Raw genomic sequence first — 17,338 nt, forward strand, 5'->3', positions numbered from 1 at the left:
TAAAGCTCTTCAGATCTTTGTGGGTGCTTTTGAGTGATGCAGTAGATACTTGTTTCTTCCTTAAAATATACTCAAAGGGTGGAGAACTGGGGGATTTATCCTTAGGGAATGATAAAACGCAGAGAAAGAGAAGCTGTTAACTTCTCTTTAGAAATCTGTGAGGAATAAGTGCCACCTTGGCGGTAAACGCGCCTTAAAAAGTAAAGGTATCAGAGAAACTCGAGGTAAGCGTTCCCTCCAGTGGACTAACGGCGAGGCAGCCTCGGCAACGCTTCTTCCCCGCCTGCCCGCTAGGGCGGCGCTGCGTGCGGAGTCTCCGTCCGGCCGCCGGAGCCGCCGCTCTTGGCGCTGGAGGTTGTGCGGAGGCTCCGAGGAGGTACTTCCTCCTGCGTTTGCCGGGAGTCGCAAGCGGTTACTGGGGGTGTAGCTTGGCGTGCGGCGAGCTGCTAGCTATGGAGCGCCCGGGGTCCGGCGAAGGTGGGTTCTACGCGGCGAGCCCGGGCGGGGTGGACTGGGCCGGGAGAGGCAAGGGCGTGTCACTGATCAGGCCTCCTCTCTCCTCTCTTCTCGCCTCGGCGGTAGGCTCAGACACGTCGGGACCCGACCAGCAGCTGGCGGTCACCATGGGTTTCACAGGTTTCGGTGAGTGACTGCCTCAGGTAGAGTCCTGGCTCCTCTACCAGAGGTTTTAGGAGCCATAGATTGGGAGGCAAAGCCGAGCTGTCACTTCTTCCCCATGCTTTTCCCTGCGCCACCTCCGAATTAATTTTTGACACCCTCTTTCCCATCCATCCTTTAACTCTTGCTTTTGTATTGAGACCAGCTCAGGTGACACTTCTGGGAAGTCTTGAGAGAAAGATGCTTTTTTTTTTTTTAAAAATATTTATTTATTATTATTATTTTTAATTACAATTAAAAAAATATATGAGGTCCCATTCAACCCCACCGCCCCCGCCCCCCACTCCCCCCACAGCAACACTCTCTCCCATCATCGTGATACATCCATTGCACCTGGTAAGTTAAAGAGAGAAAGATGCTTTTAACCTACAAGGAGGAAGGTGTTTGTTGGTGGAGGGAGTTATTTTTGTTTTGTTTCAGTTGTTTAAGTACTTTTTCTTCCTAATTCGAAAAGTAACTCTTACTAATGGCAGAAAATCTGGAGAACATAATGAATTATAAGGAAGAAAGCAAAATTACTCTTAAATCCCATTATCTAGAAATCAAGACTTTAAATTTTGGTTTTCAGTCTTTTTTGTGTATTTAAGAAAATTCAAATCGTGTATGATTTTGAATGGCTGAGTAGTAGTCCATCTTAAGGAAATACCATAATTTGTATTATTTTAAACTTTCCCTTACATAGCTTCTAATTTTAACTTTTATAGATAATGCTAAAATAGACATTTTTATAACTTTTACCTCCTTTTGTACAAAGTCGTCTTATGTATACATTCTATTTTTATTACCTATTCCATAATTTTGAATTTGCCTACTCACTAATACTTATTTTTCACATCAAAATCAATGTTGGCAGTGCTTTCACGGGCATTTGTGGTCATGCGCACAGGTGAAAAATTTGAGTAGTTGCACGTATCCAACTGAGGTTAAACAAGGTGATGCTCTGCCTTGTTTCAGCTCTCATACTGTGAACAAGTGTCTTTTTCATGGTGTATTTAGTGTCACTATTTTTGCACTTTACAGTGATTTCACTGTTTAAGAAGGTCCCCAGGCACGCTACTGAAATGATATTTAGATTCCTAGCCAAAAGAAGACTGCAATATGCCTTATGGAAAATATTTGGTTAGATAAGCTTCAGTCAGGCTTAATGAGTTTAATGTTAACACATCGATTGAGCTTCACTTACCTGCCTCTCAGTGTAATTTATGATTAAACAAGCTTAATTTATATTCAGAGACTTTGCTTCAAGTTTGCTCTGAAATGTTCTGAAGGCCATGTTATTGTTTCTAGATGGGGTTAAATGGGAGCAGTTTCTAAAAGGCTGGTGAAGCAAAGAATTTCTTAGAGGATCATTGAACGCAAATTTAAGGAGGAAGCAAAAGATATAGGGTATCTGTAGACAGAAACACACGCTGGGGAGCGATGTAGCTCGAGTGGTTGAGTGCCTGCTTCCCATGAACAAGGTCTTGGGTGCAATCCCTCTTGCTCAGGAAAAAAACACACACACAAAAAGCAAGGTTATGTAATAATGTAGGTCTTTCCTGTTCCCTGGGAACCGGGAAGCTGGGAGCTTCTTAGCTTCTTAAGGACACCTGCTATATTCCTCATCATGTTGCCCCCTCCATCTTCAAACCAACAACAGTATGTCCAGTCCTCATACTGGGAATCTCTCTGGACTTCTGCAGAGTCTTTTTCATCCTCTAATTCTCTCTAACTTCTGCCATATTTCTTTTATCTTTTTGCTTCTAAGGGCTCCTGTGATTAGATTGGGCCCAATGGGATGATCTTCCTATGTGCAGGTCCATAACCTTAATTACATCTGCGAAGTCCCTTTGCCATGTAATATAAGATATTCACAGGTTGTTGTAATTCACCAGTGTTGTAATTTCAAGGAGTAAGCCTTTAGATGAAACAGGATGATGGAAAAATTGCCTGGTTAATGGTACTTAGTGATGAGTTTATTGTTAAAAACTCCCTGTGAAATAAACTTCTTTGATATTTTATGGTTATCTTGGAGCCAAGCTATAAACTAGACACACTAAGTGATTATTGATCAATCAGTAATTATTGAGTACCTAAAGTTTTACCAGCTTAGTGCACAACAATCACAGTCTACCACTTGCTCCTGTTTTAGGAAAAAAAGCCCGCACATTTGACTTGGAAGCCATGTTTGAACAAACACGAAGAACAGCTGTGGAAAGAAGTCGGAAAATACTGGGTAAGAAGTTGAGATATCTGCCCTTTAATTGGCTTAATTAATGTAAATACTGTACACAAGTCTGTTGACAGTTATTAGAAGGTTCAAAAAAAATTTATAATTATTGAAAGGACCATATGTACTGGTTCTTTCAGAAACAGGACTTGAGGGCTTTCTCTTCCTTTTATTCCAACAAGGTAAAACTTGCATTTAAGTAGGTAAAGAAGGTATAATACTAAAATCTTTTATAAATGTGTCCTATGGATAAACAAAATTCTAAGTTAATCTATAGGAATCAGAATACCAGTTTTTTAATTTATTACCTCTCCTTCTACCTCTGAGTCTCCTGCCATATTGTTCTTTCCTGCTTGTAGAAGAACCTCTATTAAGAATTTTGGACCAGAGGTGGCTGTCAGCTGTGTCTACCACTGATTGATGACACAGAAAGTATAGAGAATTGAGACATATATATAATGAATGTGGGTGCTGCTGTTGAATCCCTGCTCTAATGAGTTGTATAAGACACTTAATGAAGTTCTTAATATTCAGACTGGTTTGATATCAGATGAGTGACAATTTTAGGCTCCTCTTCAGGGTTTTCAGAGGAGACTGACTCTTCTGCTTTCTTTGGATCTTACGCAGATCATACATATACTAGAGAAAGGATAGATGTAGCCTGTTAGAGCAGAAGGACTAGGAATTGGAGACAGACAGTACTTCTAGAATAATTTAAATTGTTATGGTACTTGCCATTGTTGATTTAAAAATGCTAAATTGCATAGCAGTGTTATATAATTGAGCCAAAGATGGCTTCTGTGTAGTGGCCCTGTGTGCTGTTTACTTCTGCACAGGACCCTGGGTCCTTTAAGAAACCTATTGGTGCCAAATTCAAATTCTTACATATCCAGTTGTTATAAAAATCGCCCACATAAACTTTTTTCTTTTAATTTGGAGGTAATCTGCTTTGATTAGGTAAGACAATACATTTAAAAGGCTCCATGCTGCTTCAGCCCCTGGGGACTCTGGCTCAGAGGCTTGCTACCATGCTGACTGTGATACTTGGACATGTAAGCTCCCTTCGTTCCATTTCTCCTCTCCTTCATGAGTTTGGGAGTTTCCCCTCCAGTGGCTCAGTGGTTCACTGGCTGACTTCTGGAAGGTTTCCAGCTGCAAGTGACCTCCCTTCACTGCATCTGTCCATACAGCAGGCAGTCCCCTGAAAAAAGCTTGTGTGTTATTGCCATCTAGTGGTCACATCTTTTTTTTGGTCAACTCCAAAATCCTCTCTTCACTCTCACTGACAGTTAACAGTGTACATTTGGACAGTGAACTTGACACAAAATATTTGTGATCTTCTGAAGAAAAATAGATAAAAATAGATCAAAAGCTATCTATGCAAATTTTGTTTTTAAAGGCTTCGTGCTTATGGGAAATGTCAAACATATCCAAAGTATCGTAATGAACTCCCATGTATCACTCAGATTTAACTTTTAACAGTTTATGAAGAATCATATCTTTCTATGCCCTGTACCTATATCATCCATACACATGTTTGTATGTGTGTTTAAGAGACAGATTCTTTAAGAACTCAACCAAAATTTCATACCTAAAAATATTAAAAAGTTTAATATGACCAAACAAGATAGAATTATTTACAATGTTTTAAACAATCTATAAAAATTTCAGCGAATGCTATACTTTTAAGGCTTTATGCATGTGATACAAAATGTTTTGAACATGCATTGTCTTCTTCAGCTATGTAAATTTTATAGTCTCTAGCACCATTCCTTGCAAAAAGATTAGTCATCAAGACTCGATGTTTGTGGATGAGATAAACATGTTGACCTTTCTTGATTTAGTATTATGTCCTTGGACTTGGATGACTGTTTCTATTCCTACCTAAACACAGGAATCCAAATTCATCACCTGTTTGAATGATTTACTTAGCTTTACTGTGTAAATGGAAAACACTATTGGGATAATTAATGGGAAGAATACAGTAGTAGTTATTTATGGGAAACTATTCATTGTAAGGATTTTTTTTGGCCTTTTTGTCTTCTCCCAAAGTACTTTGCGATTAAAATATTTTAGACTGTGGAATTGAAAGAAAAGGTGAAAGTTCTTTAAAAGAAAAGTTGAAAAATTCTAATAATGGGTATGATTCATCTATTACAATCTTTTCCTGGGCATTGACAGACTTGGACAGAATTTTTGACCTTTTTAATAGCAAAGTATAATTATGTGAACAATACATATGAACTGTTTTAGTTGCTAAATGCTTTGTTACAAAGAATGGATTACCATAAAACCTCAATAAAATAGGTTTTATGTAAAATGTTAGGAAATAAAGTTATAAAATTTTTATAATGTTTCTTATGGTCCTGAAAGATATATAAGAAAAACATACGCCTTCTTTTAGAACTTATAGTATGAGGAGAAAAATTGGAAAAAATTCTGTTTTGTTCAAATGTTGTTATGACTGTGATTTGGAGGACTATGACCCTTCTTTGTGACATAACTGGAAAAAACTTTCCTTGAGGAAAAAATGCTTTAAGGTAAGATTTGAATAGGATTGCAACAATGATTTAATGATCCTGAAAAGAGAAGTTATGTTACAAATTTTGGAAATTAGAAAGGCTTAAAATTTTTTTTGCTTGAGACATTCTTCCTTCCTGGTTAAATCCTACATTATTTTTCAAGGCCTAGCTCATATTTTACCTTTTCTAAGAATTATTTCAAAACCTCTTTAGGCATAATAATCATTCCTTGCCTGGGTTTCCGTTATACTTTAAGAATATTACAAATTTTTTATGAACCTTTTTATCTTTTTTTTTTTTTTAATATCTCTCCCCTTCCCCCACCCCCGCCAGTTATCTGCTCTCTGTTTCCATCCGCTGTGTGTTTTTCTGTAACCGCTTCTATCCTTATCAGTGGCACCGGGAATCTGTGTTTCTTTTTGTTGCATCATTGCTGTGTCAGCTCTCCCTGTGTGCGGCGCCATTCTTGGGCAGGCTGCACGTTCTTTCACGCTGGGCGGCTCTCCTTACGGGGTGCACTCCTTGAGCATGGGGATCCTCTATGCAGGGGACACCCCTAAGTGGCGGGCACTCCTTGTGTGCATGAGCACTGAGCATGGGCCAGCTCCATATGGGTCAAGGAGGCCCGGGGTTTGAACCGCAGGCCTCCCATGTGGTAGGCGGATGCCCTATCCATTGGGCCAAGTCCGCTTCCCGATGTATTTTTTTTTTTTTAATGCAAATGCCTAACACAGAGCTTGGTCATAGTAATTACATCCCTAAATAGTTAATGAAGAAATGTAACTGATATAGTTAAGTTGTTCTCATATAATTTTTATACTTTACTTCATTTTGGTTTTAAACAAACAGATTATGTATAAATTTTCATGAAATTGATTCTTTTTGAGTCTGGAGAATCAATAAAGAATAACAAATAAAACATTTTAACAAGATTTTAGTCCTCTGAATAAAAAGAATACCATGATTTTAAAACATCTATGTTCTATTTCTAGTGAGTTTATTACCTTAACATTTTGTTTACCTTAATTTTTATTTCTTTCTTGATAAGTGGTTGTTATAATGATCGACTTAATTTGAGTCTTCAATTTGTATGAACCACTCCAGATGGGACATGGTAGTTGCTTTAGTTTCCTGGACTTCTTTTTTTTTGATAGTAATATTTATTAATCATAATTATGTCTTAATATTCACATAAACACCTCCATGCATGGATAGTTTAAACAATCTTTACAATTCATTCAGGGCAACCAATCTTAGCTTTGTGAAGTCAGGGACAATTTTAGTTCCAATGGTTGTGCAGAGAGGTAGCCACCAAAAAATGCTCTTCTTGGGACTGTTTATGTGCCCAGGAATCTTAATTATATCACTTTGCTTGCTCCATATATTCTTTTTTTTTTTTTTTTTACTTTTTAAGTTTTTCTTCCCTTTCCCCTCCCCCTCCCCTGCCCTGCTGTTTTTGCTGTCTGTGTCCATTCGCTGTGTGATCTTCTGTATCTATTTCTCTCTCTTTTTTGTCTTCTCTTCTTGTCTTTCTCCTCTAGGATTCACTGGGATTTGATCCTGGGGACCTCTGATGTAGAGAGAGGTTCCCTGTCAGTTGTATCTTCTCAGTTCCATGTCTCTGCTGTGCTTTACCTTGACTTTCTCCTTTGTCTCTCTTTTGTCGTGTCATCATCTTGCTGTGTGACTCACTTGCGCTTTCACTCGGCTTGCTGTGCAGGCACTTGGCCTGCCATACAGGCACTGGCTCACCATGTGGGCACCCACACGGACACTTGGCTTACCATGTGGGTACTTGACTTGCCACGCAGGCACTTGGTGCAGGCACTCAGCTCACTGTGTGGGCACTGGCTTGCTGCATGGGCACTTGTGGGCACTCGACTCACTGCGCGGCACTCAGCTCACCATGTGGGCATTTGGCTTACCACACAGGCACTTGCATGGGCACTCAGCTCACCACATGGGCACTCATCTCTCCGTGCAGGCACTCGGCTCGCCTTGTGTGCACTTGGCTCACTATGCATGCACTCAGCTCACCGTGTGGGCACTGGCTTGCCATGCAAGCATGCTTTCTTTCCTTCTTTTTCACCAGGAGGCTGCAGGGATCGAACCTGGGTCCTCCCATGTGGTAGGCGGAGGCCTTATCACTTGAGCCACTTCTACTTCCCTCCATATGTTCTTGATCAATGTCCAGGGAGGCTGATTATGGCAAAATCAGAACATATCTTAACATGGAATAAATACTTAATAAATACTTCACAGGTCTGTTTTGATTTAAAAAGATTAGAATCTAGTTATTTGAAGAGTCACTTAGTACCAGAAGCTCAGAAAGTAGGATGGTCTCCTCAAATTTATGAAGTCACCTTGGTTTGTTTGAAGTGTACCTATAATGCATTTTGAATTCAGTTGTCTTCTGGAACAGTTCTCAAATGCAAATCAAACTCATCAGACTTTATGCCAGGATGACAGGGAATTTGTTTCATTCATCACCAAATATGAAGAGCCTGGAAGAGTATCTGGTACAAAGTAGGCAAACAATTGATAATGATTAAATGAATCAATTGAATGAATGAACTCGTTGGGCACTCTGATATATATTTCTTTGTTTTACTTTCCTTCCTAACTGGTCAACGGTCAATCAACATTGATTAACTAATTGCCCACTTCCATTTTTGTGCTATAATTAAAAAAAATTACTGTCCTGTTATGAAATGATCATTACAATTGCTGATACATGATTAACAACTGTTATTACAAAATTTGCTCACTGTAAACTATTCTAGTCATCCAACAAACATTTGTTATTTCCTAGCAGAGTATGACTTTAGGTTTGCTCTCAAAAGTTTAAAAATAGATAATATATTTTGACTGATAATAGGTCACAGCAACTAATTTCAGAGTAAGAGAAAATGTTGGACGTAATTCAATTCAACCAAAATATCTAATATGTACAAGGTTTCCTGGTATGAATCTTGCATATAAAAGCTCACCTTACTGGGTTCCTGGCCAGTGGTGCTCTGTCGTGGTCCCTAGGGGAGCAGCGACAGTCTCCCAGGTACAGCGGCGGGGACCGGGAGGGAGTGAGGGTTCAACAGTGAGCCCCTGATGCTAATGACTATGCTTGTGAGCTGATAAACCTAAAATAAGAACAAGGCCTAGAGCAACATTGTGCCTGGGAATTTCCTCCTGTCAGCCTTCATGTTACTCAAATGTGGCCAGTCTCGAAGCCAAACTCAGCATGTAAATGCAATGCCTTCCCTCCAGCGTGGGACATGACACCCGGGGATGAGCCTCCCTGGCAACGAGGGACCACTATCAACTACCAACTGATGATGCAACTGGAAAAGGACCTTATACGGAAGGTTCAATGCGGATCAGCAGAATATCCATGTCTACATAAAATAACATGACTTTAAAATGCTGTTTGACCTAAAGTAAGGGGGAAATGGAAAGGAGAAATGAGTTTATATGGCTACGAGTTTCTAAAAAAGAGTCTGGAGGCTGGCAGAAGGATTACCCTCATGCACAACTGAGCAGAGTCAGAGAGACAGATAAAGCAGATACAACCCCCAGATATTGGTTCCTTTGAAGGCTAAAGAGACCCATGAGAGTTATGGTCATGGCCGATGGGGTTTACTACCAGGGCAGATGGCCCCTCTTTGGAAATGGTGTTTATGTGTGATGAATCTGGACTCAGATGGGATCTCCCTTCATAAGACTTTCATGCTAATGTGCTGGAGGTGCAGTTAATGTTGGGGTTTAAGATATATTTAGGGGATTTGAATCTCTGGACTGACAATGTGATAGCCAGGTCCTGAGCCTCAACAGACTCCAGCACCTACAATCTGTTTTATTGGACTTACCACACTCAGCTAAGATGGAGTTGAAGAAGGACAACCACCACACCATGGAGCCTAGAGTGATTACAACTGAAAGTGGGAGGATTGCATCCAGCATCCATGTGGAATCTGAGCCTCCTCTTGACATAGAGGTGCAATGGACACAACCAATCCATTGTCCACATAGAAGAGGTGGCATTGGATTGGGAAAAGTGGACATGGTGGACGATGGGTATGGGGAAAGGCAGGAAGAGATGAGAGGTGGAGGCGTCTTTGGGACATGGAGCTGCCCTGGATGGTGCCTCAGAGGTAATCACCGGACATTGTAAATCCTCACAGGGCCCACTGGATGGAATGGAGGAGAGTATGGGCCATGATGTGGACCATGGTCTATGAGGTGCAGAGGTGCCCAAAGATGTACTTACCAAATCCAATGGATGTGTCATGATGATGGGAACGAGTGTTGTTGGGGGGGGAGAGGGGGGGTGGGGGGGTAGGGTTGAATGGGACCTCACATATATATATATTTTTAATGTAATATTATTACAAAGTCAATAAAAAAAAAAAAAAGAAAAAAATAAAATAAAATAAAGCCCTAAAAAAAAAAAAAAAGCTCACCTTATTTTCCAGAAGTCCAGAGTCTTAGTTTGCTAGGGCTGCTGTTACTGAGTACCATAAACTGGGTGGCTTAAAACAACAACTTTATTATCTCATGTTCTGCAGGCTAGAAGTCAAAAGTCAAGGTGTTGGTAGGGCCACACTTCCTCTGAAGTCTCTAGGGTTTTGGTGGTGGCTTGCTAGCAACCCATGGTGATCCGGGTTTGTAGCATTATTTAGTCTCTGCCTCTGTTACATGGCTGTCCCTTCTCTGTCTCCAAATTTTCTCTTCTTAGAAGTCCACTTGTCTTAGTGGATTGAAAGACACCCACTCCAGTATGACCTCATTTTAACTTGCCTATTTCTATGTGTAAGGATACTATTTCCAAATAACATCACATTCTGAGGTAGTGGAGATTAGAACTTCAACAGATCTTTTCTGGGGGCCATAAGTCAATCCATGTCACCAAGCAATGTAAAATTATTTAAACTATGATTATACTGGAAAAAGCCAGTGACATTTTCTGAAAACCTGCCTATAAGTTATACTCTAAAAATCATCCATGTTTTGGATGAACTTGGAGGACATTATGCTAAGTGAAGCAAGCCGGACACAAAAGGACAAATACCATATGACTGTGCTGTTATGAACTAAATATATTGTGTAAACTCATGGAGTTAATAATTAAAATATAGGTCACCAGAAAATAGAAGAAAGGTAGAGAATGGAAAGCTGAGGGTTAATCTGTGTAGAATTGGTAAAAAGATTGTAAGTCTTTGGAAATTAATAGAAATGGTGGAAGCATATCATGGTGTTTGTCAATAGCAGAGCTATTATATGTGCATGACAGTGGTTGAAATGCAAAGTCTAAGGCCTTGTATTTTACTAGAAGAAAGCTAAAAACTGTAACATAGGGCTGTATAAGATAATAAAACCTTGTGTAAAACACAAATATGAGTGATATTGTATATATAAGACTGTTTTTACAAAACATAAATACAAATATACTAGAGAGAAGGAAAAAGAATAGCTATGTATGGCAGGGGAAGCATAGAGATTGAGAAATGAGTTTGTTTTTTGTTTATTATTATTGGAATAATGAAAGTGCTCAAAGACTATTGAGGTGATAAATGCACAAATAGGTGATTGCACCAAATACCATTGATTGTACACTTTGGATGAATTTATACTTTATTAATATCTATCGAATAAAATTGATTTGTAAAAAAAGTCATCCATGTTGTGTTGGGTTCTGTAAGAGACAGATGCCAAGACGATTAAATGTGCAAGAGATTTGTTGGGGGGAGATGTCTGTGAATGATAAAAGGGAGGAGTAGGTAGGTTCTGACAACTGTGAAGGAGAGGAAGAAAAAGAATTGGATGGGAAATGTTGGATTGTAGCACAGTCCTAACAAACTTTTGGGAGGCCTGTGGGAAATCTTTGAGACATAGTCATCCATCAGAAGAGTAGGCTGGCATTAATAGCTTTTACATGCTCCTCAGTCATTGGTGGGGTGAGTGTAGACTCAGCAAGAACACAGTAGTGGATACCAAGGGGCAGCAGCTGGAGTTCTCAGTCAACTTTCTTTCTGCAGGAGAGTTGAGAAACACTTTTCCATGAAGCCCACATCATCTTTTGTCTTCCAAATTGTGCATCAAGTTTTTTCATTATTGTTGAATGGACATAAAGAATATAAATGTTTTAATAATTGTCATCAAATAGATTACTATTAATAGAGGTTAAGATTCTTTTGTCTTAATTAAATTTGTTTTTTTAAAAATCTATCTATCTATCTATCTATCTATCTATCTATCTATCTATCTATCTATCTATCTATCTATCTATTATTTAAAAAGATCTATCTATCTATCTATCTATCTATCTATCTATCTATCTATCTATCTATCTATCTATCTATCTATCTATCTATCTATCTATCTATCTATTATTTCTCTCCCCTTCCCCCTCCACCCCGGTTGTCTGTTCTCTGTGTCTATTTGCTGCATCTTCTTTATCCTCTTCTGTTGTCATCCGCTTGGGAATCTGTGTTTCTTTTTTTGTTGTGTGTGCGGTACCATTCCTGGGCAGGCTGCACTTTCTTTCCTGCTGGGCGGCTCTCCTTTCAGGGTGCACTCCTTGCGCGTGGGGCTCCCCTACGCGGGGATACCCCTGCGTGGCACAGCATTGCTTGCGCGCATCAGCACTGCGCATGGGCCAGGTGCACACGGGTCAAGGAGGCCTGGGGTTTGAACCGGTAGACGGATGCCCTAACCACTGGGCCAAGTCCGCAGCCCCAATTTGGTTTTTATAGCAGCTTTTTAAGTATATAAATTCTTTTCTTTATCACATATTGTGATGAACATGATGCTCGTACATGAGAAAGACTATACAGTACAAACGAATTTAAAGTAATTTTAAAAATTGTTAACTTAATAAGAACCTTTGCCAATTTGTGTTAATTGGAGGCTAAGTTAAAGGATATTTTTAAAGGAATGTGGTTATTACTTAGCAGCATAAACAGTAACTGCATCTAGAACAAACATTAAGAGAAACAACTGTGATATGAAGGCCAAATGACTAGTCTTTATTAGCATACTAGTTAGTGTATTTCTGGGTAGAATATACTGTAGCAGTTTGAGATTATTTTATGAAAAGAGAAAGATGTTTGTAAACTGACCTATTCCTCTGGGTGTGATACCCTTTGATTGCTTAAATTCAGCTGAAGTTTCTTTGACTGGATTATTTGTTAACGTTGAGTTAAGGTTTTTTTTTTTTTTTTTTTTTAAACATGAGGTTTTACTATCTTATACAGTTCCATATTACAGTTTTTAGCTTTTTCTTTCTAGTAATATACATGACCTTAGTCTTTCCCTTTCAACCACTGTCATACATAAAATAGCACTGCTAGTTATAAACACCATGGTATGCTTTAACAATTTCTATTAATTTCCAAAGATTTACAAACAACCTTTTTACCAATTCTGTACATATTAACCCTCAGCTTTACATTCTCTGCTCTCCTTCTATTTTCTGGTGACCTATATTCTAATTATTAACTCCAGGAGTTTACACAATATATTTAGTCATAATAGCATACTCATACAGTATTTGTCCTTTTGTGTTTGGCTTGCTTCACTCAACATAGTGTCCTTCAAGTTCATTCATTTTGTTATATGCTTCATGACTTCATTTCTTCTTACTGCTGCATAATATTTCCATCTTGTGTATACACGACAATTTGTTTATCCATTCATCAGTTTCCAACTTTTGGCAATCATGAATAATGCTGCTGTGGACATCCATGTGCAGATGTCTGTTTGTGTCTCTGCTCTCATTTCTTTGGGGTATATACCTTGTATTGATATTGCCAGGTCTTGGCAAGTCTATATTCAACTTCCTTAGGAACTGGCAAACAGTCCTCCACAGTGGCTATACCAGTGTACATTCCTACCAGTAGTGAATACGCATTTTTATTTCTCGACATCCTTTTCAACATTTGCAGTTTTTCAACATTTTAATAGTGACCAGTTTAATAAGTATGAAATGATATCTCATTGTAGTTTTTTTAAAAAAGGAAAGTCTATTTGTTTTTTTAAAGATTTATTTTTATTTATTTCTCTCCCCTTCTCCCCTTTTGTCTGCTCTGTGTCCATTTGCTGTGTCCTCTTCTGAGTCCGCTTGCATTGTTAGGTGGCACGGGGAAACTGTGTCTCTTTTTGTTGCATCGTCTTGCTGCATCTGTTCTCCGTGCGTGTGGCGCCACTTGTGGGCACACGGGGTAGCTCTCTTTGCCGGGTGCACTGCTTGTGCATGGGGCACCCCTGCGTGGCATGGCACTCCTTGGATGCGGCAGCACAGCACGTGGGTCAGCTCACCACACAGGTCAGGAGACCCTGGATATTGAACCCTGGTCCCTCCATATGGTAGGCAGATGCTCTATCAGTTGAGCCACATCCACTTCCCTTATTGTAGTTTTGATTTGCATTTCCCTAACTGGTAGTGATGGTGAACATTTTTCATGTGTTTATTCACCATTTGTATTTCTTCTGTGGACAATTGTGTTTTCGAGTCTTTGTGCCCATTTATTAATCGGGTAGTTTGTCTTTTTATTGTTGAATTGTATGATATCTTTGTATATCGTGGGTATTAAGCCCTTATCGGATTTGTGATTGCCAAATGTTTTCTCTTAATGAGTTGGCTGCCTTTTTATCCTTTTGACAAAGTCCTTTGAGGTTCGAAAGTATTTAATTTTGAGGAGGTCCTATTTATTTTTTCTTTTGTTGTTTGTGCTTTAGTTATAAGGTTTAAAAAACTACCATATACTACAAGATTTGCAGATGTTTTCCTACATTTTCTTCTAGGAGTTTTATGGTTGTCTCTTTTATATCAAGGTTCTTGATTCATTTTGAGTTAATTTTTTATAAGTGTGAGATGGAGGTCTTCTTTCTTTATTTGGGATATGGATATCCAGTTCTCCCAGCACCATTTGTTCAATAGACTGTTCTAGCCCAATTGGGAGGGCTTGACTGCCTTGTCAAAAATCACTTGACTGTAGATGTGAGGGTCTATTTCTGAGTTTTCAATTCAGTTCCATAGATCAATATGTCTGTCTGTTTACCAGTATCATGCTGTTTTTACCACTGTAACTAGGTAATATGCTTTAAGTCTGGATGTGAGAGTCCTCCAACTTTGTATTCTTTTTTAAGATCTTTTTGGCTGTTTGGACTCCTTAACCTTCCAAATAAATTTGATAATTGGTTTTCAGTTAGGGCTATTTTTGACATCTGGATTGCTTTGAAGAGACTCTTGGTAGGCAAATGGAGCCTAAAGTTATTTCTGATAAGGCCTTAGAAGGAAATGGTGAAACTATTATTGGAAACTGGAGAAAAGGCAGTCTGTGTTTTTAAGTTACAGAGAACTTAGTAAGATTGACTTCTGATGTTATGTGGAAGGCAGAGTTTGAAAATGATAAGCTTGGACCTTAGTCAAGATTTCCAAACTAAATGTGGAAAATGTGGCCTGGCTTCTCCTTGTACCTTATAGCAAAATGCGAGAGGAAAGAGATAAGCTAAGAATTGACTTTTTGGGTGCAGAGAAACTAGAGACTGATTTTGGAAATTCCAGGCTTCCAGAAACAAGCCCCCAGAAGATTTTGGTGCACTTGAGGACTTAAATGAACTTGGAACATCTAAGTTAGGATTGAAAATGTGGTTATCCAGGACAGACTTGTGGAAAATCTTATTGTCTGATGGTTTGGACCCCTGTTTCTTGTATGCTAAAGTAACAACCTTTTTGAGAGATCTGTATGAACAAAACCACTGTCAGTATGTACTAAGAGGACAGGGAAGAGAGAGATGGAAGAGAAAACAGCCTTAAGAGGAAAACCATGGAAGGGGAGGTCTGGAATTAAGACATCTTCTTGGGCCAAGAGAGGCTCTCACCCTGTGTACAGAGAGGGTGAATTTGCCCCAGCATTTGAAGAAGGTGGATGTTCCAGCTAGCGGTTCAGCGAGTGTTTGGATGCCCCAGGCTACAGAGAGGGTGGATCATATTCCTTGGTGGTTAGTGGGAGTTAGTTTGCCACCCCACTTCTCTGAAAGGGGTGGGCCAGGTCCCCATGGGTTAAGGAGGGTGAGGTTGCTCCAGCTGTTCCGAGGGGAATAGGCCTCTTCCTCTTTGGTTAGGGAGAATGAGGTTGCCACTCCACTGCTCTGAGGTGGATGGACCTGTTCCTAGAGGTTGGGGAAAGTAAGGTCAAGGCAATGCTGTCTTCCCAAAGACTGGCATTCTTGGGCTGGCTGCTGGTGATCCTTGGTGCCTCTGTTTTATGGCAAAGCACATAACAGTGTCTCTTCCTCTCTTCCTTCTCTTTCGGGTTCACTTCAGCTTCTTGCTTTCTATGGCTTTCTCTATCTCTGAATTTCATTCTCTTATAAAGGACGTGAATAATAAGATTAAGACCTCTCCTGCTTGAGGTGGTGCACACTTTAACTGAATTAACCTCATTAAAAGGTCCTTCTTTCAACGGGTTTACAGCCACAGGAATGGATTCAATTTAAGAACATGTTTTTCTGTTGTACATACATCTTTAAACCATCATGCTAGTTTTAGATACTTTGCTATTAAACTAGACAGGGAGCACGTGGGGTGCTTTTGCAGAAAAAATCTGTCTACAATTCGTAATTATTTGAAAGTGAGAGGGGAAACTGCTATGATAATGATAAATGTAAATGACCTTGTATGAGATGCTTGGAAGAATGGGGGAGATCTGCTGTGGAGTAGGTTGATTAATTTTCTTACGGGGAGCAATTTACCAAGTGCAGAACTTTGTGCTTGGTTCCAAATTGTATAAAAATGCATGAGATAGTCTCTTCTGTTAGGGAACTTAGTATGTTGAATTTTTTTTTTTAAACAAATCAATTTTAGTGATACATATTAATAAAAATTCATTCAAAGTGTACAATCAGTGGTATTTGTTGTAATCACATAGTTTTGTGTTAATCACTTCAATCATTATTAGATCATTTTCATTATTTCAATAATATAGTAAACACAAAACAGACAAGAAAATTCCTAATCTCTCAATCTCTCTGTGTTTTGATTTTTTGTCCTCAGCCCACAATGAGAAAGTATTTATTTCTCTTAAGTATTTACTCCCCTTGCTTCCCACTTGCTTTAATGAAGCAGCAGCTGACAGTGGGGACCTCCCTGAAGAGAAAAGAAGTTAAATTTTTAAATTTAAAAATTTGGTGCTCACTAGGATGGGGCAAGTACTTTGGAGGACTTAACGTCTGGGGAGAAACTCTAATGAGACAGGTGGGTAGGTTAGACTTTCTAGACAATCTGGTGACAATCAGTAAAGGACTCTACTTTAAATACTTGGTGAAAGAGACAGTTCAGTATTATATAAGGCAGTTTGTGTTTCTTGGGTAATAATTCTGTTTTTAGGATGTCTGGTCAGATCAAGGAAGAATCCAGTTGTGGAGCTAGATCAATTCCCTGCTCTGTCAATAAATCTTGGATTTTGCAGCTATAAAGTTGGGATAATAGTAATTGCTTCAGAGGTGTTGTGAAGATTTAAGGATTTAATTTATAGGAAGTGCTTAAAACATTATTTGGTATTTAGTAAGCTATGTAAGTATTAGCTGCTGTCATTTTTGTTAAATTAGGGTTGATAATTAAGATGCTTTTACTTTGGCAACAGAAGTTAATAGCAGACCTATTTAAAAATGGCTAAGATAGTAGGAAAAATACAATATCTCACATAATAAAAACTCTGGAATGAGGTTCTTCTATCTTCTGAGTCCTGACAAAATGGACTCAAGTGTTTGCCACTTTTCTGCTCTTTTAGCTTGTCTTTCTAAGCTGGTCATATGATCCCATGTTGTCATTGTAGTTTTAGTTGTCACATGTAGGTGACAAATTCCATTGCTAGAAGAGGGACGATTTTGTCTTGTATATCTTTTTCACAGTAAAAAAAAAACACTTTAT

General features: G+C 39.0%; 1 protein-coding gene across 1 annotated transcript in view; it reads left to right on the forward strand.

Moving 5' to 3' along the window:
* The first annotated feature begins 344 nt into the window (after positions 1 to 344).
* Positions 345 to 17,338, forward strand: part of WDR70 (WD repeat domain 70) — a 387,773-nt gene continuing 370,779 nt past the window's right edge. Inside the window, exons 1-3 of the mRNA XM_004447213.3 lie at positions 345 to 477; positions 583 to 642; positions 2,810 to 2,893. Of these exons, the coding sequence (XP_004447270.1) occupies positions 453 to 477; positions 583 to 642; positions 2,810 to 2,893 (169 nt within the window). The 5' untranslated portion in view covers positions 345 to 452. The remainder of the gene's footprint in view (positions 478 to 582; positions 643 to 2,809; positions 2,894 to 17,338) is intronic.

This window comes from Dasypus novemcinctus, chromosome 2, assembly GCF_030445035.2.
Source record: "Dasypus novemcinctus isolate mDasNov1 chromosome 2, mDasNov1.1.hap2, whole genome shotgun sequence".
In the NCBI taxonomy this organism is placed as follows: domain Eukaryota; kingdom Metazoa; phylum Chordata; class Mammalia; order Cingulata; family Dasypodidae; genus Dasypus; species Dasypus novemcinctus.